Below are 21,396 nucleotides of genomic sequence, written 5' to 3'. Positions count from 1 at the left end.
GGGGAAGACAAAGGAAAAAGAGGAGGAGGAGGAAGAGGAAGAGGAGAGGAGGAGGAAGGGAGATGAGGAAGACGAGGAGGAAGAGGAGAAGGAAGAGGAAGAAGAGGAGAGGAGGAGGAGGAAGGGAGAGGACGAAGGAAGACAAGGAGGAAGAAGGAGGAGGAGGAAGTGGAGAAAAAGGAGGAAGAGAAGGAAGAGGAAGAAGAGGAGGAGGAGGAGGAGGAAGGGGGGAAGACAAAGGAAAAAGAGGAGGAGGAGGAAGAGGAAGAGGAGAGGAGGAGGAAGGGAGAAGAGGAAGACAAGGAGGAAGAGGAGAAGGAAGAGGAAGAAGAGAGGAGGAGGAGGAAGGGAGAGGACGAAGGAAGACAAGGAGGAAGAAGGAGGAGGAGGAAGTGGAGAAAAAGGAGGAAGAGAAGGAAGAGGAAGAAGAGGAGAGGAGGAGGAGGAAGGGGGGAAGACAAAGGAAAAGGAGGAAAAGGAGGAGGAGAAAAAGGAGGAGGAAGAGGAAAGGGAGGAAGAGGAGAAGGAAGAGGAAGAAGAGAGAGGAGGAGGGGGAAGGGAGAAGAGGAAGAGGAGGAGGAAGAGGAAGAAGAGAGAGGAGGAGGAGGAGGAAGGGGGAAGACAAAGGAAAAGGAGGAAAAGGAGGAGGAGAAAAAGGAGGAGGAAGAGGAAAGGGAGGAAGAGGAGAAGGAAGAGGAAGAAGAGGAGAGGAGGAGGACGAAGGGAGAGGATGAAGGAAGACGAGGAGGAAGAGGAGGAGGAGGAAGAGGAGAAAAAGGAGGAGGAGGAGAGGGAGGAGGAAGAGGTAGAAGAGAAAAGGAGGAGGACAGGAAGGAGGAGAAAGGAAAAAAGGAGGAGGGGGAAGGGGAGAAAAAGGAAGAGGAGGATGGGAGGAGGAGGAGAAGTAGAGGAGGAAGAAGAGAGGAGGAAGGAAGAAGAGGAAGAGGAGGAGGAAGAGGAGAAAAAGGAGAAGTGGAGGACGGACGAGGAAGAGGAGGGGAGGAGGAAGAAGAGGAGGAAAAGAGGAGGAGGACAAAGGAAGAAGAGGAGAAAAAGGAGAAAGGAAGGGGAGAAAAAGGAAGAGAACAGAAGAGGAAGAGGCGACGGAGGAGGAAGAGGAGAAAAAGAGGAGGAAGATGATGAAGGAAGAAGAGGAACAGGAGAAAGGGAGGGAGGGAGGTGAGGAGGAGAAAGAAGAAAAAGGAGGAGGAGAAAGAGAAGGAAGGAAGAGGAGAGGAAGGAAGAGGAAGGCGAGGAGAAAAAGGAGGAGGAAGACGAGGATGGGAAAGAGGGGGAGCAGAAAAAGGAAGAAGAGAGTGGGAAAAGGAGAAAGAGGAGGAAGAAAAGGAAGAGGAGGAAAAGGAGGAGAAAGACGAAGATTGGGGAAGGAGGAGGAGGAGGACGACAGGAGAGGAGGAGGAGAAGGAAAAGGAGGAAGACGAGGAAGACGAGGGAGAGGAAGAAGAGGAAGAAGAAGAGAGGGAGGGGGAGGAGGAAAAGGAGAAGGTTAGGCAGCGCCTGTCTGGCAAGCCTGTCCCGTTCTACGACCGAAGAGCTGGCCTTTGGGAAAGGCAGGCAGGCAGGCAAGAGAGTGCAGTGGTTAGCGCCTCGGACCACCCCCACCCTCCCCAGGACCTCCGCCCTCCTCCTATACACGGGGATCACACGAGTCAGGAGGGGGCACCCGCGTGGAAGGCCAACTTTCGCGGCTGGGCTCCAGCGCCCTCGAGCGCAGGGGGAATCCCCGTGACGTCACAGGCACATCTGGGCAGCGGTTGGCTACCGCCAGAAAGGCCAAGGAACCCCCCACACACACATTCCCAGCCCTCCCACCCCCAAAGTTTGTGCTATTTCCCCCGCTGGCAATCATTGGCGGAGGAACTCCGGATGGGTCTGGGAGTGGAGTATGGGTTATAGAGAGACAGGTAAAGAGGAGGTCCCCGAAAGGATTGGGGGTGGATGGAGTGGAAGTGTCTCTCTCTATCTGTCTCTCTGTCTCTGTCTCTCTCTTCTCTTTCTCTCTGTCTCTCTCTCTCTCTCTCTTTTTCTGTCTCTGTCTCTGTCTCTCTTCGCTCTTTTTCTGTCTCTCTCTCTCTCTCTCTTCTCTCTCTCTTCTCTCTTTTTCTCTCTTTGTCTCTCTCTCTCTCTCTTTTCTCTCTCTGTCTCTCTCTCTGTCTCTCTCTTTCTCTCTCTTCTCTCTCTTTCTCTCTTTGTCTCTCTCTCCTCTCTTTTTCTGTCTCTGTCTCTCTTCTCTCTTTCTGTCTCTCTCTGTCTCTCTCTGTCTTTCTCTCTCTCTCTCTCTCTCTCTCTCTCACACACACACACACACACACACACACACAACCACACAGGGCCAGAGACTGTGGCTTTTTATAGCTTGGAGAGAAACAACATTTTTTAAAAACCCACAATTTTCAAAAAGGCACAAAATAGGGATATGCAGCCTCACACGCAGCTACGAATTGGGGTCATCCTAGAAAAGTAAGGCGGGGCGGGGGGCGATCAGGATGGAGAAAAGGAAGGCTTCTTCACCCAGCACATTACTGACCTGGGGAACTCACTGCCACCAGTATATTCCAGTCACGGGGCTACTTCCTTATTGAAACACAGAGACAGAATGATGGGGAGAGGGGAATGCAATGCAGCAGGAAAGACTTTTGACTCCTTCCTTCCTTCCTTCCTTCCTTCCTTCCTTCCTTCCTTCCTTCCTTCCTTCCTTCCTTCTAATCTTCCTTCCTACCCCTCTTTTTCCTTTCTCATCTTCCTTCCTTCCTTCTCCTAATGTTCTTTCTTTTTTCCCTAAACTTCCTCCCTCCCTCCCTTTCTCTTCTCTTTTTTCCTTTCTCATCTTCCTTCCTTCCTTCTCCTAATTGTTCTTTCTCTCCTAAACTTACTTCCACCCTGTTGGTGTTAATCTCTGTTAATCATAATAATAATCAAAATAATAATCAAAATAATAATCATAATAATAATCAAAATAATAATCAAAATACTCATCATCATCATAATAATATAGGAAATAGTCTAAATAATCTGATAGTCATTTTGAAAACTCCTTTCTTAGGGAGCACCTAGAAGCCAAGAGGAACATACATGCCAAATTTCAAGTTTGTAAGCTTGACAGCTCTGGAGATTTTGTGATGACACATGAGTGGGATTTCGCTTTTATACATATAGATGCATAGGATTATTTATGATAAAATATTTACGTATACATATATTTTGCATAGGCTGAGGTCATAATAGATTGAGGGAAAATTGTTCCCCACCCAGCCTGCTCCTTCCTTGTCATCTTTGTTCATTTTAATGTTAATTTTAAATGTTAATATTTATCATCTTAACCTTTTAAAAGTTTCGCCGTGCCATTTTTATTCTGCATTAATTCTGTCTACAGTCGCCTGTAGGTGAGATGAAAGGCAATAAATGAATAAAATAATAAATTTACCTATAAGCTGCTTAAGGCCCAGGTAGTTTGGGGCCGATAAAGTTGAATTATGACCGTTTTCTCCACACTTATGACCACGGCAACATCCCCAGGGTCACGTGACCAAAATCCAGCCCCTTGGCAACTGACTTGTATTTATGACGGTGGCAGTATAATCCCCCTTGGCCAGCAAAGTCAGTGGAGAAGTCAGATTCACTTAACAACCGTGGCAAGAAAAATCGTAAAACGGGACAAAATCCACCTGTCTCACTCAGTGATGTAAATTTTGCCCTCCATAGCAGTTGTAATCGAGAACTACCTATATAGGCCTAACTGCCAATACTACTGTGTTTCCCCAAATATAAGACCCTGTCTTATATTTTTTCCCCTCCAAAAAAAGGCACCAGGTCTTATTTTTGGAGGAAGTCACCCACTGACTCTCTTGCCCCCAGCCTCCTTTTCACTATCAGAGGCCTTCAGGAACTTCTGCGGCCGGTAAGGCTTTCTTGAAGGCCTCTGAAGCCAATAAGAGAGCTCTGGATCGATCCTGAGCTTTGTTATCAGCTCCAGAGGCCTTCAGGAAAGCCTTGCCTGCCTTCCTGGCTGCAGAAGAAATGGGCCGGCCAGGCAGGTTTCAGGTGTGCGAGGCCTGGCTACACCTGTCCAAAGGTAAATAGTAGGGCAGCTCCACTCTCCATCCCCACCCTAGCTTAATTATTAACCGTGCACTCTGGAGTGGGTGGGATCTGAATTAGGGCTTATTTTGGGGGGGTAGGGTTTATATTGGGTGCACATGTAAAAAAATCAAGCTAGGCCTTATTTTCAGGGTAGGTCGTATTTTCAGGGAAAGAGAAGTATTTCTGACAACAAAAATCTCTAAACGACGGGGAGCACGAGGCAGAAAAACAGATGCCATTTTGCCGAGAGAAACTGGGAAGGAACTGAATTTAAGACTATTAGCAGAGAGAGACAGGAAGGTGAATCCTGCTGATCGGCAAATATTTCAGACAAGACCAAATAAACCCGTTTAAAAGAGGAAGTCCCTTCGGTGCGTTTCCCAATTTCCGCCACTTCCTGACGGCTGAACTTCACGACCCAGGATTCCCTAGCCAGCATGAGCAATGGCTGAGGATGCTGGGAGTTGAAGTCCATACGGACAATTTTATTGATTGATTGATTACATTGGGTTTTCCTGCCCCCTAATTCCTTGGCTTATATTCCCGACTGGAACCAGAATTTCTCTTGCGAAGCGAAGCAGATGTTCATTTGACGACCTTTGGTGTCACGGTTGTTGCAGTTGTTCAGTGAATTCCGCCAGTCGTTAAGCGAATCTGGCTTCTCCCATTGATTATCCGAAGCCGCCTGGGAAAGCCACAAACATTGATCAAGGGACCCCCCCAGGGATGCTGCAAATACATGCCTGTTGCCAAGCGCCCGAATTTTGATCACATCGTTGTGGCAACAGTCATAAGTGTGAGAAACAAATGCAAGTCACTTGTTTCATTGCTACTGTAACTTTTAACAGGTGCTAAGCGAATGGTCATAAGTCTAGAAATATCTGCATTTTTAGGCCAGTGTTTTTCAAACTTTTCAGCTTTCAGAGGGGAGGACTTCCACTCCCAGAATCCCCCAGCCAGCCTGCTTTAAGAGGGGTCGACTTCCACTCCCAGAATCCCCCAGCCAGGATGCTTTAAGAGGGAGGGCTTCCACTCCCAGAATCCCCAGCCAGCCTGCTTTAAAGGGAGGACTTCCACTCCCAGAATCCCCAGCCAGCCTGCTTTAAGAGGGGAGGGCTTCCACTCCCAGAATCCCCAGCCAGCATGATTTAAGAGGGGAGGGCTTCCATTCCCAGAATCCCCAGCCAGCAGGCTTTAAGAGGGAGGGCTTCCACTCCCAGAATCCTCCCTCCAGCATGCTTTAAGAGGGGAGCACTTCCACTCCCAGAATCCCCCAGCCAGCCCGCTTTAAGAGGGGTGGACTTCCACTCCCAGAATCCCCAGCCAGCCTGCTTTAAGAGGGAGGACTTCCACTCCCAGAATCCCCAGCCAGCCTGCTTTAAGAGGGGTGGACTTCCACTCCCAGAATCCCCCAGCCAGCCTGCTTTAAGAGGGGAGGACTTCCACTCCCAGAATCCCCAGCCAGCCTGCTTTAAGAGGGGAGCACTTCCACTCCCAGAATCCCCCAGCCAGCCCGCTTTAAGAGGGGTGGACTTCCACTCCCAGAATCCCCAGCCAGCCTGCTTTAAGAGGGAGGACTTCCACTCCCAGAATCCCCAGCCAGCCTGCTTTAAGAGGGGTGGACTTCCACTCCCAGAATCCCCAGCCAGCCTGCTTTAAGAGGGAGGACTTCCACTCCCAGAATCCCCCAGCCAGCCTGCTTTAAGAGGTGGACTTCCACTCCCAGAATCCCCAGCCAGCCTGCTTTAAGAGGGGTGGACTTCCACTCCCAGAATCCCCAGCCAGCCTGCTTTAAGAGGAGGACTTCCACTCCCAGAATCCCCAGCCAGCCTGCTTTAAGAGGGTGGACTTCCACTCCCAGAATCCCCCAGCCAGCCTGCTTTAAGAGGGGAGCACTTCCACTCCCAGAATCCCCCAGCCAGCCTGCTTTAAGAGGGGTGGACTTCCACTCCCAGAATCCCCCAGCCAGCCTGCTTTAAGAGGGGAGCACTTCCACTCCCAGAATCCCCCAGCCAGCCCGCTTTAAGAGGGGTGGACTTCCACTCCCAGAATCCCCCAGCCAGCATCCTTTAAGATGGGAGGACTTCAACTCCCAGAATCCCCCAGCCAGCCATACTGTGGATAGGGCATTCTGGGAGTAGAAGTCCCCTCCCCTTAAACCTGCCAAGGTTGAGAAATCTAGTCTAGGCCAAGTCTGGCTGACACAGCCAATAAAGAAATTAAAAACTAAATGGAATCCGACTGATTGCTTAAAAAGACCCCAGAAGCCAGACTTAATTTAATTAAAAAATTAATTCAACTTAATTTAACATTGCCAAACAAGGAATTTCCACATTTGTGCGGGAGGGCTGCCTCCTTGCAAAAGATGCAGTCATGATTGGCAGCCCCACTTCCCCTCCTTCCTTCTCTGCTCTTCACCTTCCTACCACAAAGGGCCAAGCAACTCAACTTCCTCCAGTTAAAAGTTTATTTTTAAATAAGGAAGTCGGAGTAGCAAGCAAGTAGTTAAAGGAAGTGCAGTACCAGGCTCCGGCCACCAGATGGCGCAGCTAGCCCAGACCATAGATGATAAGGGAGGATTAGCAAACTGGAAAAAAAGTTTCTGGTTATAAAAAAATGCCTTTGTCCCTTTGCAAAAAAAAGGAAAGGTGGCCAACAGGTAATTTATTAAGCACATCAGTGGGCAGCCTGGGTTAACTACAAACTCTTCGGGGTAAAATATAAATTCGAGTTTCTCACGCAGCAAATCTAACTGATAAGATACTACAATGCACCGAAATGGATAGGTTGACATTAGAATTGAAGGACCAAGATGACAATAGGAATACCACAAAATACGGAATAAATTTTACTTCTGAAATGAAAGGGAGTTTATAAAACTGAAATCAAAACCTAAAGTGAAATAAGGAAGAGGTGAAGGACCTCATAACTGAGGAATAATGAGAATGATTTTTTAAAAAAACTACAAAGTTTAAATGTATATACGTAAACAAATGTATATAATTGTGCAGAACTTCTTTATCTTTCTAAACGTAAAATGCACTGACAGAAATGTATGTCAAAGAAGTCTACCAGGTTCGATGTTTTTAATGTTTATACTCAATAAAATTTATTATTAAAAAAAATTGGTCTCGGAACAAGGGAGCATCATTAATGTTAAACATGGGTGTCCAACGTTGGCATCGTTTAAGATCTATGGACTTCCACTCCCAGAATCCCCCAGCCTACCCATGTAGAATATAAATAAAATAAATTAGGAACTGAAAATCTATTGTTAAGCAGAGCAGTCCTTAAGCAAGTCACTGCAATTGCACCCCAATCTGCCTTTTCTTTCTTTTTTTTTTTGGCACAGTCATTAAGCAGATCACAGCAGATGTTAAATCAGACATGAAGTGACTGTAGCCTGAGCCCTTCCTTATTATTGGCTTTGGCATTGATTGTGCTTGTCGGAAAGAGAATAGGAACACATTCAGTTGCTGTGTGAAATCAACACAGTTGTTGTGTGCACACATGTGCTCCAGATGTTTTTGTTACATGTGGCTGAGACCACCAAAAGGCAAGGAGACCCCCACCCCTCCAGAGAACAGAGATCTCATTCTCTCATTATCTCCAAGCCTTTAAAACAGAGGTCTCAAACTTGGCAACTTTTAACACTTGTAGACTTCAACTCCCAGAATTCTCCAGCCTAGCTGACTGGAGAATTCTGGGAGTTGAAGTCCACAAGTCTTAAAGTTGCCAAGTTTGGAAATCTCTGTTTTAAAACTTTAAAATTGGCAGTCCAAAATTGACCTCAATTTTGTTTAAAATTTAATTTAAAAACGAATTTAAAATATAATTTTAAAAAAACTTTAAAACTTTAAAACTGGTAGTCTACAACTGAGCTCAAATAATGTTTTGAACTTTAATTTAAAAATGAATTTAAATTTAAACAAAACTTTGAAGCTGAGAGTCAAAATTGAGCTCAAATCATTTTTCAAACTTTAAAAATGAATTTGAAATTTAATTTAAAAAAACTTTAAAACTGATAGTCAAAATTGAGCTCAAATTATTTTTTAAACTTGAATTTAAAAAGGAATTCAATTTTTTTTCAAATAACTTTAAACTTTAAAAGTATAGTCCACAATTGAGCTCATCTTTTTTTAAAAAGCTTTAATTTAGAAATGAATTTACTTTTTTGCAGGAACACAAGGCTTGAGTAGCTTGCATTGTGAATAACATGAGGTAGTGAGGGGATTGGGCAAAGGGTGGAGGTGGGGAACTTGCCCACGCCCCAGCCTGGCCACCGGGCTGGTTCTTTCTGCTTCTTTCTTCTTCTGCTTTTGGCTGCACGCAAGGAAAGCAGCCAAAGTCTTTCTTTCTCCCCCAAACTCCCCCAGAAATGAGTCTTTGGGACCCTGCAAGGCCTCCTGCTCCAAGAGGCTCATTTCTGGCGGAGTTTGTGGGAGAGAAAGAAAGACTTCTGCGGCTTCTGCTGCTTTCCTTGCATGAAGCCCAAAGTCTCTCCCTCTCTCCCCCTGAGAACGGAGCTGGAGCTGGTATCCTGCGATCCCAAATAAAAAACGATCAATCGTAGGAAAACGGGGTGGGGGATTTTCCTGCAGACATTTTGGGGGGGATTTTTTTGGTCCATGGGATTTAAAAATATGAGTTGGGTGGTCCCTGAGGTCCAAAAGGTTGGTGATCCCTGGGCTAGATGATCTCCAAGGTCCCTTCCAACTCTTGTCATTCTCTAACCTATTATCTGTTAAAAGCAGCCACCAATCCCTTTTTCCAGTGCTGTTGTAAATTCAAAACGGTCACTAAACGAACCGTTGCAAATTGAGGGCTACCTGTATAATGCTTTCTCAGCGATCCTAAAAAATATTCACAGCACTAATTGAATATGAAATTGCTTGCCAGGAGTCTCTGCGGCGCTTAAGAATGGAAAAACTCACGGTGGTCCCCAGTCCATCAGCAGGGATGGGTGAAATGCTTTGCGACGTCCCTCCGTCGTTGCCGCCATTGGGATTGCGGGCACCCAGCTGGGGGGACATGGTGGGCGATTCGTCGATGTAGGGCATGGTTTCCGAGCTGCCGGGCCGAACTCTGACCTCCTCGTTGCCCTCCGCATCATAATCCTCCGGGGGGTAATTGAAGTCTGAGGGGTGAAAAAAGGAAGGAAGGAATCAGAAATGGTTGTGAGAAAGGACAAGGAGATGGAGAAACCTGGGATTTAGCCACCCAATCACCAGGCGACAGTGAGTTCTAGTCCTGCCTTAAGCATGAAAGCCAGCTGGGTGACATTGGGCCAAGCACCAGGAGACAGTGAGTTCTAGTCCCACCTTAAGCGAAAAAGCCAGCTGAGTGACTTTGGGCCAATCACCAGGTGACAGTGAGTTCTAGTCCCGCCTGAAGCGAAAAAGCCAGCTGGGTGACTTTGGGCCAATCACCAGGTGAGAGTGAGTTCTAGTCCCGCCTTAAGCATAAAAGCCAGCTGGGTGACATTGGGCCAATCACCAGGAGACAGTGAGTTCTAGTCCTGCCTGAAGCGAAAAAGCCAAAGCACCAGGAGACAGTGAGTTCTAGTCCCGCCTTAAGCATAAAAGCCAGCTGGGTGACATTGGGCCAATCACCAGGAGACAGTGAGTTCTAGTCCCGCCTGAAGCGAAAAAGCCAGCTGGGTGACTTTGGGCCAATCACCAGGAGACAGTGAGTTCTAGTCCTGCCTTGCGAAAAAGCCAGCTGAGTGACTTTGGGCCAACCACCAGGAGACAGTGAGTTCTAGTCCCGCCTGAAGCGAAAAAGCCAGCTGGGTGACTTTGGGCCAATCACCAGGAGACAGTGAGTTCTAGTCCCACCTTAAGCGAAAAAGCCAGCTGAGTGACTTTGGGCCAATCACCAGGTGACAGTGAGTTCTAGTCCCGCCTGAAGCGAAAAAGCCAGCTGAGTGACTTTGGGCCAATCACCAGATGAGAGTGAGTTCTAGTCCCGCCTGAAGCGAAAAAGCCAGCTGAGTGACTTTGGGCCAATCACCAGGTGAGAGTGAGTTCTAGTCCCGCCTTAAGCATAAAAGCCAGCTGGGTGACATTGGGCCAATCACCAGGAGACAGTGAGTTCTAGTCCCGCCTTAAGCATAAAAGCCAACTGGGTGACATTGGGCCAATCACCAGGTGACAGTGAGTTCTAGTCCCGCCTTAAGCATAAAAGCCAACTGGATGACATTGGGCCAATCACCAGGTGACAGTGAGTTCTAGTCCCGCCTTGCGAAAAAGCCAGCTGGGTGACTTGGGCCAATCACCAGGTGAGAGTGAGTTCTAGTCCCGCCTGAAGCGAAAAAGCCAGCTGAGTGACTTTGGGCCAATCACCAGGTGAGAGTGAGTTCTAGTCCCGCCTTAAGCATGAAAGCCAACTGGGTGACATTGGGCCAATCACCAGGCGACAGTGAGTTCTAGTCCCACCTTAAGCATAAAAGCCAGCTGGGTGACATTGGGCCAATCACCAGGCGACAGTGAGTTCTAGTCTCATCTAAAGCATAAAAGCCAGCTGGGTGACATTGGGCCAATCACCAGGTGACAGTGAGTTCTAGTCCCGCCTTAAGCGAAAAAGCCAGCTGGGTGACATTGGGCCAATCACCAGGTGACAGTGAGTTCTAGTCCTGCCTTAAGCATAAAAGCCAGCTGCGTGACATTGGGCCAATCACCAGGTGACAGTGCGTTCTAGTCCCGCCTTAAGCGTAAAAGCCAGCTGGGTGACATTGGGCCAATCACCAGGCGACAGTGAGTTCTAGTCCCGTCTTAGGCATCCAAGGAAGACCTGATCTGAATTCTCTTTTGTGATGCCATCCTTTCAACCGGTTCCCCCTTAAAGACACCCCCAAAACCTAAGACAAAAGAAACCAGGTTTAATCCAGCACAGAGCTGAAACATTTACAGGTTAGTCCTTGACTTCTGACCACAACAGAGCCGCCCCATTTTTGTTGTTAAGCGAGTCAGTTGTTAAGCGCTCCCTTTACAACCTCTCTTTGCCCCAGTGGTTTAAGTGTATCTCTGCAGCTGCTAAGTTAGCCACACACGGTCATTAAGTGAATCTGGCTTCCCCATGGAGGTGGCTGGTCCGTAGGCCGTAAGAGGCGATCGCATAACCCAAAGACAACTGCGACCGTCACAAATACGAACCGTTTGCCAAGCGCCTGAATTTTGACGAGGTGACCAAGGAGGATAGTGCAAGTGTGAAAAATGCTCCGAAGTCCCTTTTTTTCGGTGCCGTTGTAATTCCAAACGGTCACTAAATGAGGACTGCTCTATGGCAAAGGGGGCCATAAATGCATTGCGTTGGGAATACCCCCAATTCAGAGATACTTTGAGTTGCAACTATTTATTTATTTTATTTTGTCAAGCGATTATAAGATAACAGGTATAAGCATAAACATAGTTATGAACACATGAAATGTACCCATAAACAATAGGACAGGGACGGTAGGCACGATTGGTGCACTTATGCACACCCCCTAAAGACCTCTTAGGAAAGGGGTGAAGTCAATAGTAGACAGTCTAAGGTGAAAGTTTTGGGGGTTTGGGGAAGAAACCACAGAGTCAGGTAGAGTATTCCAGACATTGACCCCACTGTGGCTGAAGTCGTATTTCCTGCAACCAAGTTTGGTGCGATTAACCTTGAGTTTGTATCTATTGTGTGCTCTTGTGTTGTTATGGTTGAAGCTGAAGTAAGTCATTGCAATGTATGATTTTATATACCATACTTAGATCAGACCGAAGACAGCGTAATTCAAGGTTTTCTAGGTCTAGAATTTCAAATCTGGTGGCATAAAGAATTCTGCAACAAGTAGAGGAGCGGAGAACTCTTCTTGTGAAATATTTCTGGACTTTCTCAACTGTGCTAATATCAGAGGCGTAATGCGGGTTCCAGACTGAGGAGCTGTATTCAAGTATTGGTCTGGCAAATGTTTTGTATGCTCTAGTTAGTAGTGTGATATTACCGGAGAAAAAGCTACTTAGGATTAGGTTAACAACTCTTAATGCCTTTTTAGCTATGTAGTTGCTGTGGGCTGTAGCACTTAGGTCAGTCGAGATGAGTACTCCAAGGTCCTTGACGGAGGAGTTTGGATCCTCAACAAGGACCAGGGAAACAAATAGGAAACAACTAGGGAAACGAATAGTTACTACTACTCTTTCGCCTTGGCCTTCCCTTCCTCCCCCCTCAAGGCATTGCCTTTCTAAGCCCACCCCACAGCCATCCACACACACACACCCATAGCCCCCCCCCTCCCTCTGACACACTTCCCCACAATTATTCACGCCTCCTTGCGCCTGGCACGCCTCCCATGGACGCCAGTGCAAAACTGGGTCAGCTTTGGAAAGGAAGCCTGGAGCTCCGCTGGGGAGGGAACACAGAAACGGGGACCTCCTGCCCCCTTTTTCTCCCCCCCCCCACCTGGAAAGCGGGGCAGGGGGTCTGCAAGGTGCCCCCCTCCCCACAAAAAAGGATAACCCACCGCAGACCCTGGCAAGGAAAGGCAAGGAAACCGGCGCCAGGCCGTAAGATATTTGCAGGAGATCCAAAGGCAGGGGATGGGATCGCGCCCCAAGTTTGCTTCTCCGGGGTTCACAGAGGGGGAGAAAAGCCAGGAGGGGGCGGGGGGAGGGGGGGTGAGTCTGGGGAGGGAGGGGCAAGCAATGGGGGTGGGAGAGGAGGGTCGGAAGGTCTCTGAATGGGGTTTCACAGAAGGGGCCAAGACCCGTTTTTGCTTCCCCTGTTCCAGAAGGCAGGATGTGCGAGATAGGGAGTCCTCGACTTACAGTGATTTGTTTAGCAACTGTCTGAAGTTACGACAACACTTTAAAAAGTTGCTGGCCTCGCATTTACGACCGTCCCCACAGCATCCCCACAGTCACCTGATCAAAATTTGGCCACTTGGCTTCCTTCCTTCCTTCCTTCCTTCCTTCCTTCCCTTTACTTCTCCCTTCCTCTTTTCTTCCTTCCTTCCTTCCTCCCTTCCTTCCATTTACTTCTTCCTTCCTTCCTTTCTCCCTTCCCTTTACTTCTCTTCCTCTTCTTCCTTCCTTTTTTCCTTCCTTCTCTCTTCCTCTTTTTTTTCTTTCCTTCCTTCCTTCCTCCCTTCCTTTTATTTTCTTTCTCTTCCTCTTCTTCCTTCCTTCCTCCCTCCCTTCCCTTTACTTCTTCCTTCCTTCCTTCCTCCCTTCCCTTTACTTCTTCCTTCCTTCCTTTCTTCCTTCTTTCCATCACCGTTCTTTTTTCTCCCTTGCCTTCCTTCCTTCCCTTTCTTTCTTTTCCTTCTTTCATTTCTTCCTTCTTCCCTTCCTTCTTTCTATCTCCTCTCTTCCTCTTTTTTTCTTTCCTTTCCTTCCTTCCTTCTACTTCTCTCTTCCTTTTCTCTTCCGTCTTTCCATCACCTTGTTCTTTCTTTCACAACCCTCCCCTTCCTTCTTTCCATCTCCCTTTCTTTCTCCCTCCCTCCCTTTCTCTTTCCTTGCTTCATTTCTTCCTTCTTTCTGTCTCCTCTTTTCCTCTTTTTTCCTTTCTTCCCCTCCTTCCTTCCTTCTCTTCCTCTTTTTTCTTCCTTCCTTCTTTCTTTCCATCTCACTTTCTCCCTCCTTCTTTCTCTTTCCTTCCTTCATTTCTTCCTTCTTTCCTTCTTTCTGTCTCTTCCTCTTTTTTCCTTTCTTCCCTTCCTTCTACTTCTGTTCCTCTTTTTTCTTCCTTCATTCTTTCCATCACCCTGTTCTTTCGCATTCCCCTTCCTTCCATCTCCCTTTCTTCCTCCTTCCCTTCTTTCTCCTTCCTTCATTTCTTCCTTCTTTCCGTCTCCTCTCTTCTTTTTTTCCTACCTTCCCTTCCTTCCTTCTACTTCTCCCTCCCTTTTTCCTCCTTCCTTTCTTCCATCTCCCTTTCTCCCTCCTTCCCTCCTTCTTTCTCTTTCCTTCCTTCCTTTCTTTCTGCCTCATCTCTTCCTCTTTTTTTCCTCCCTCCCTTCCCTTCCCTTCCTTCCCTGTCTCCTTTTCTCTTCCTCTTTCTTCCTTTCCTTCCTTCCTTCCTTCCATCTATCCATCCCACTTTCTTTTTCCTTAAATAAATAAAGCCAGCATACCCAATCATCATGACGTTAGAAGACCAATTCTTGCCCAGCTGAATAGGACTTTGGGCAGAAACCTCTCGAGACCCCAACCTCCCTCACAGGGTTGTTGTGACAGTAAAACAGAGCAAGGAATAAATGAGTCGCTAATCCTGAGCTCTCGTTTTTTTTTTTTTTCAGCCCTTCCTGAAAACTTCCATCCACCCCTTTTTCCAACGTCGGTCCTTCTCCCAATTATCCTTGCAGATCAGGTTCAAATTATCATGATTGTGGGGTTTTGGTTTTTTTTTACAAGCTTGCATTTCACGTGGTTGTAAAGTGGTTGTTCTTAATTGCCCTGGTGGTGTATCCTTTGCTTAAAGTCGTAGGAACTGCCGAGGCGAGCAAATTCATAAATAAAACCAGCGCCTTTATTTAGTTCCTCGGAACTTCCTGGGAGTGAGCCGAGACGACAAATGAGGTCACCCAAGGCACTTGTGGGTCTGAATCACCCTTTGGGGTTGGGCCTTCAGAGGAACAGAGTTGGGAGAGACCTCGAAGGTCATCTAGTCCAACCCCGCCACCACCTTCCACACGTGACATGCCCCCTAAAAAGCGAGAACCGCTCACGTCGCTTTGGGAACGAGGCCCATCCAACCCTTACACAGTTCACGGCACTGCATGGCTAACTTTGCAAACTTTATGGACCTTACTAGACGGACTTCAACTCCCAGAATCCCCCAGCGAGCCAAGCTGGGAAAGAGAGAAGAAGGAAGAGGGGAAGACAGAGGAAGAGATGATAGAGACCTTCAAGAAGAGACCGGACTGCCATTTGTCAGAAATGGTGTAGAGTTTCCCGCTTGGGCGGGGTTGGACTAGATGACCTAAAAGGTCCCTTCCAACTCTGATTGTCTGTTATCTGTTAGACGGTGTCATCTATGCCAAAAAAAAAAAATGTGAATTTGGGCAAAGTTTTGAGAGTTGATGAAGGAGAGAGAGATCCTGGCATATGAGGGTCCACGGGGGTCTCGACACCTTTCTATCAGTCAATCATTGATCAATCAGATTTCTGTCTCTTTTTCCCTTCATCTCTCTTTTTTACTCACTCACTCCATCATTAGTGGAAGCAAATTTTTGAACCGCATTCAAAAATGCCAATCGTTCTTTACAATCAGGAATGAAGAAAAACCTTTTCTCTCCTTTTTTCTTTCTTTCCTTCCTTCTTTCCTCCCTCCCTTCCTTCCTTTCCTCCTTTTCTTCTTTTCCTTCTTTCTTTCCTAGATCGCCTTCTCTTTTCCCTTTTTTCTTTCCTTCCTTCCTTCTGATCTTTTCCCTTCCTTCTTCCTTCCTCGGTTTCCTCTCTTCCTCTTTCCTTCCTTCCTTTTCATCTTTTTTCCTTCCTTCCTTCCTTCCTCCATCTTCTTTTCTCTCAGTCTTTTTTCTTTCCTTGCTTCCTTGTTCCTTCTCATCTTTTTCGTCCTTCCATCCTTCCTTCCATCACTCTGCTAAACAACTAACTCTCACAACACTGTCAAATTACTTAGAAGTCTGCATTACTATTCTTCTTCTCATCCTTCCTATTACCAACCTCTTCCCACTTATGACTATAACCGTGTTGCTTGTATCTTTACAATTTATATTGTTTTGTTTCCTAGTATGATGTGATTGCTCATTAGTAATCTATGACTATCACTAAGTGTTGTATCTTATGATTCTTGATGAATGTATTTTATTTTTCCTTTATGTACACTGAGAGCTTTGGCACCCAAAACAAATTCCTTCTGTGTCCAATCACACTTGGCCAATAAAGAATTCTATTCTATTCTATTCCTTTGCTACCTTTCTCTTTTCCATCCTTCTTTCCTCTGTCTCCTTCTCTCTTCCTCTTTTTCTTTCCTTCCTTCTTTCTCATCTTTTCCCTTCCTACTTTCCTACATTCCTTCCTTCCTCTGGCTCCTTCTCTTTTCCTCTTTTTCTTTCCTTCCTTCCTTTTCATCTTTTTCCTTCCTTCCTTCCTTCCTTCCTTCCTTCCTTCCTTCCTTCCTCCTTTTCATTTTCTCTCAATCTTTTCTCTTTTCTTCCTTTCTTGCTTCCTTCTCATCTTTTCCTTCCTTCCTTCCTTCCTTCCTTCCTTCATCATTTCCCCTTTCTCTCCCTTCTCTCCTTCCTTCCTCATTTCCCCTTTCTCTCCCTTCTCTCCTTCCTTCCTGGCTCAACATTCACCAGATCCAAGTTTTGCCACTTTTCCTTCCTTCCTTCCTTCCTTCCTTCCTTCCTTCAAACGCATCTTAACCAGTGAACCAGTGTTCACAAGAAGGAAAGACCCCCCCCCTGAACAAAAGGTGACCTTCCTCTAAAGACCCCTTCTTCTTCAAGGGGTGTGGGGGAGGCTCAGCTAAGCATCCCCTCCCCCAAAGGGGCCCTTGCCTTAAAGTCTCCCCCTCCCCATACCGCCCCCCAAGGCAGATCACGAGAAGCCTCTCATCTCGGCCCAAGATTTGTCATGACACAAACACACACACACACACACACACCCCTTAAGATCTCTTCCCCCTCTGCCCATCACACACCCCCCACCCTTCTGATGAGCTGCATCCTCCCCCTCTTGGTCCCACGCATTCCTCCTCCTCCTCCTCCTCCTCCTCCTCCTCCTGCGATTGGCTGGAGGGTTGGGGCATCGCTATGGCAACTGCCTCCGTTCGCATCCCCTGTGAGACGCACAGCTTGCAGCTGGAAAGCAGCAGAGGTACCAGTGCAGGGGGTGAGGGTGGGGTCACATGTCTGCCTGAACAATGCCCCCGCCCCCAATTGCCCCCTGCAGGGTGGGCATCAAGAAGGAGAAAGCAATGGGGCGGGAAGCATCCACCCCCCAATGCAAATGATCGTTTTAAATAAAAGTGTTTTTTTTGAGTACAAACGATTCATCTTCCGTTTAACGGTATGGGTGCAGATACCTTGTGCAACAATAATCGAAATTACTACCATATTCATTACATAGATATTAGTTCTCCGTTGTTATCTTGTTATTAATATGCATGATGTCTCTTACTCTATAACAATAACATGTTTAGATCTTCACTTTTGATTAGTATATATAATGTAGCTATCACTATAACAATCCTCTTCTTACAATGTTTAATTCTATGAAGGTATTTTCCTTATTTCACTAATAGAGTAGAGTAGAGTAGAATAGAATAGAATAGAATAGAATAGAATAGAATAGAATAGAATAGAATAGAATAGAATAGAATTCTCCATTGGCCAAGTGTGATTGGACACACAAGGAATTTGTCTTCGTGTAAATATTCTCAGTGTACATAAAGAAAAGGTACATTCGTTAAGAATCAAGAATCGTAACGTGCAACACTTAATGATAGTCACAGGGTACAATTAACAATCAAATCATACTGGGAAACAGTCATGTGGGAGGGGATGGGTGATAAGAAGTGATGAGAAGATTAACAGTAATAGTAGTGTACACTTTGTAAATAGTTGAAGAGTGTTGAGGGAATTATTTGTTTAGCAGAGTGATGGCTTTTGGGGAAAAACTCCCCTTGTGTCTAGATGTTCTGGTGTGCAGTGCTCTGTAGCGTCGTTTTGAGGGTGGGAGTTGAAACAGTTTATGTCCGGGATGTGAAGGGTCTGTAAATATTTTCACAGCCCTCTTTTTGACTCAGGGTGCAGGATACAGGTCCTCCATGGAAGGCAGGTGGGTAGTCATTGTTTTTTCTGCAGTCCTAATTATCCTCTGAAGTTTGTGTCTGTCCTGTTGGGTTGCAGAACCAAACTAGACAGTTATAGAGGTGCAGATGATAGACTTAATAATTCCTCTATTAATAATCTATTAGATATTTCTAGCTTTCAAACACCAGAACAACTAGACACAAGGACAGTTTTTTCCCTGAATGCCATCACTCTGCTAAACAAGTAATTCCCTCAACACTGTCCAACTATTTACAAAGTCTGCACTACTTTTATTGTTAATCTTCTCATCACTCCTTATCACCCATCCCCTCCCACTTGTGACTGTATGACTGTAACTTTGTCGCTTGTATCCTAACGATTTATATTGACTGTTTCCTAGTATCATTTGAATGCTTATTGTACCCTGTGACTATTATTAAGTGTTGTACCTGATGATTCTTGACGAATGTATCTTTTCTTTTATGTACACTGATAGCATTTGCACCAAAGACAAAGTCCTTGTGTGTCCAATCACACTTGGCCAATAAAGAATTTTATTCTATTCCCTATTCTATTCCTATTCCCTATTGTATTCTTATTCCTATTCTATTCCTATTCTATTTCTATTCTATTCTATTTTTTTTCTATTTTCTATTCTACTCTATTCCTGTTCTGTTCTGTTATGTTCTGTTCTGTTCTGTTTTGTTCTATTCTATTCTATTCTTCTCTAACATCGATAAAACAGTTCCCATATCTTATAATATTCAAACTGCTCCTTCTCTTTAATTTCAAGTGTTAACCTGTTCATTTCTGCACATTCTAATATTTTCCTAATCACACTTTTATCCGTAGGAATTTCTTCACTTTTCAGCTTTGAGCAAATACAATTCTAGCTGCAGTTAGTACACAAATAATCAAATATACATTCTCTTTACTATAAGTTTCAGGTAAGATTCCCCAACAGGAATATTTCAGGTTTTAAAACAATATGCTGTTGTGTCATTTTTTTCCAACCATGTGTGTATTTTTGATGCTCTAAATGTGGTTGGTTTTAAGGTGGCCAGAAGAACCTAACTGTGATGACCCGAAGGCGCATGGCACAAAGGCAACACAGTCAGATAATCGGTAGGAGTCCTTTTATTAGCTCCAACTTTGCCCCCAATGTCCTGGTTACCTTCTGGGCTGGAGAAAAACTCTCCCGGGAACAGCCTTGGGCTGCAGAGAATCAAGTCCAAAACATGGTCAACACAAACTGTAACTTAAAAGTCCAAACAAGCCAAACTGAAGTAATTAGTTTGGCAGGGCAGGAGAAGGAATTTCAGACTGGAAAGCACGACAAAACTCACTTGGTTGGGAAGATGCCAGGAACACAGGTAAGCCACGAAGATACCAGATAAACTCACGTTTGCTCCTAGCAGCTACTGCACTCAGCCTGAATCTCTTTTAAACTCCCTTCCCAGCTGCGCCTAATGAAGGGAATCAGGGCCCTTTCCTTCCCCATAAGCCATGCAACCCACATTCCTCCCTTCTCCGTTCCTCCTTGTGTACCCTAGGATGAAGAGAGGGTGGGCCTGGGTCTTCCTCTGAACTCCCTCTCCCTTGTTCTCCCTCTCCCCTGCTCTGCCCAGCCGGACTTTGCCCTTCCCCAGTTTCCTCCCCAGCCGACGGAGTCACACTCCCGCTCTCCATCAGCTGTTTGTCTCCCTGGTCCTTGGATTCAGATTCTGACAGGGGCATGACACTAATCGGCCAATGGTTCTTCACTTACAACCATTCATTTAGTGACAGGTGAACATCAGGGGAAAAAGTGGCTTATAAGCCGTTTTTCACACAATGATCATTACAGCATCCTGGCATGATCATATGATCAAAAGTCCGATGCTCACCAACTACCTCGCATTTATGATGGGAAGCCCACCCCTCTTAAAGCATGCTTGCTGGGGATTCTGGGAGTGGAAAGTCCTCTCTTCCCTCCTCCTAAAGCATGCTGGATGGGGGATTCTGGGAGTGGAAGTCCTCCTCTTAGCTGGCTGGGGAAGCATCCTGGCTGGCTGGGGATTCTGGGAGTGGAAGTCCTCCCCTCTTAAAGCAGGCTGGCTGGGGATTCTGGGAGTGGAAGCCCCCCTCTTAAAGCATCCTGGCTGGGGATTCTGGGAGTGGAAGCCCACCCTCTTAAAGGATGCTGGCTGGGGATTCTGGGAGTGGAAGTCCTCCCCTCTTAAAGCATCCTGGCTGGGGGATTCTGGGAGTGGAAGCCCCCCTCTTAAAGGATGCTGGCTGGGGATTCTGGGAGTGGAAGTCCTCCCCTCTTAAAGGATGCTGGCTGGGGGATTCTGGGAGGAAGACCTCCCCTCTTAAAGCATCCTGGCTGGGGATTCTGGGAGTGGAAAGTCCTCCTCCTCTTAAAGCATCCTGGCTGGGGGTTCTGGGAGTGGAAGTCCTCCCTCTTAAAGCGGACTGGCTGGGGGATTCTGGGAGTGGAAGTCCTCCCCTCTTAAAAATAAATAAAATACAATAATAATAAATAAAATAAAAATAAATAAAATGTAATACAATAAAAAATAAAAATAAAATAAAAATAAAATAAAATACAATAGATATAAATATAAATACAATAAAAATAAAATACAATAAAAATAAAATAAAAATAAATTTTATATATATATATATATATATATATATATATATATATATACAATAAAAATAAACAAAATAAAAATAAATTTTATATATATATAAAATAAAATAAATACAATAAAAATAAACAAAATAAAAATAAATTATATATATATAGAGAGAGCATTCAGCTTTGTCTGGGTATTTTCCCACGTCACTGTAGTTGTGCTTTTAAAGTACAATGACGTGGGAAACTACAATGACGTGGGAAAATACCCAGACAAAGCTGAATACCATACATGTAAGTACTCGCGAAAACTTAAAGAAAACGTATATATATATATATGTGTGTGTGTGTGTGTGTGTGTGTATAAAAATGAAATAAAATGAAAATAAATCAAATAAAAATAAGAATAAAATCAAAATAAATAAGATAAAAATATCTAAAATACAATAAAATATAATAAATTCAAATCAAATAAAAATAAGAAATAAAATTAAATAAAAAAAATCAGAATTCCCAACCCTGGTGACAAACATTCCAGAGATGCCCCTCGCCCCCCTGCCCCCTTTTCCTGGATCTCTGCCTTGATGCCCCCACCTTCCTGCTCCTCTGGTGCCAAGCTGGCATTCACACAGCCGAGCCCTGTGCAGAATACCAAGCACGGAGGTGGCCCAGTTACACAACGTGCCAGCCCAGAAGGCCGGTGGCATTTGAGATGTGGGGCATCTCCATTCTGCAGAAACTCCAAGGGTGTGCCATGCTCAGCTTGGGCACAGGCACCCAACACTCATTTTTTGGGGGGGCGTGGGGGGTCTCCTCATTTCTCCCTTCCCCTCTAGCCTTCTTGACAGCTCGCTTTTTTCCAAGTTGTAAAGTCGGAGAAGCCAAACCCAACTAGATCGACAGGCCAAAAAACCAAAACAAA

The 21,396-nt window shown here is 45.7% G+C and overlaps 1 protein-coding gene across 1 annotated transcript in view; it reads right to left on the bottom strand.

Annotated features, from left to right (window-relative positions):
* ABR (ABR activator of RhoGEF and GTPase) overlaps positions 1-21,396 on the bottom strand; it is a 146,019-nt gene that overhangs the window by 114,513 nt on the left and 10,110 nt on the right. Inside the window, exon 2 of the mRNA XM_087924469.1 lies at positions 9,036-9,238. Coding sequence (XP_087780595.1) covers positions 9,036-9,238 — 203 coding nt within the window. The remainder of the gene's footprint in view (positions 1-9,035; positions 9,239-21,396) is intronic.

Source organism: Pseudonaja textilis, chromosome 1, assembly GCF_049901715.1.
Source record: "Pseudonaja textilis isolate UNSWEBS1 chromosome 1, rPseTex1.2, whole genome shotgun sequence".
Lineage (NCBI taxonomy): Eukaryota > Metazoa > Chordata > Lepidosauria > Squamata > Elapidae > Pseudonaja > Pseudonaja textilis.
This window is presented reverse-complemented; position numbering and strand designations above follow the sequence as displayed.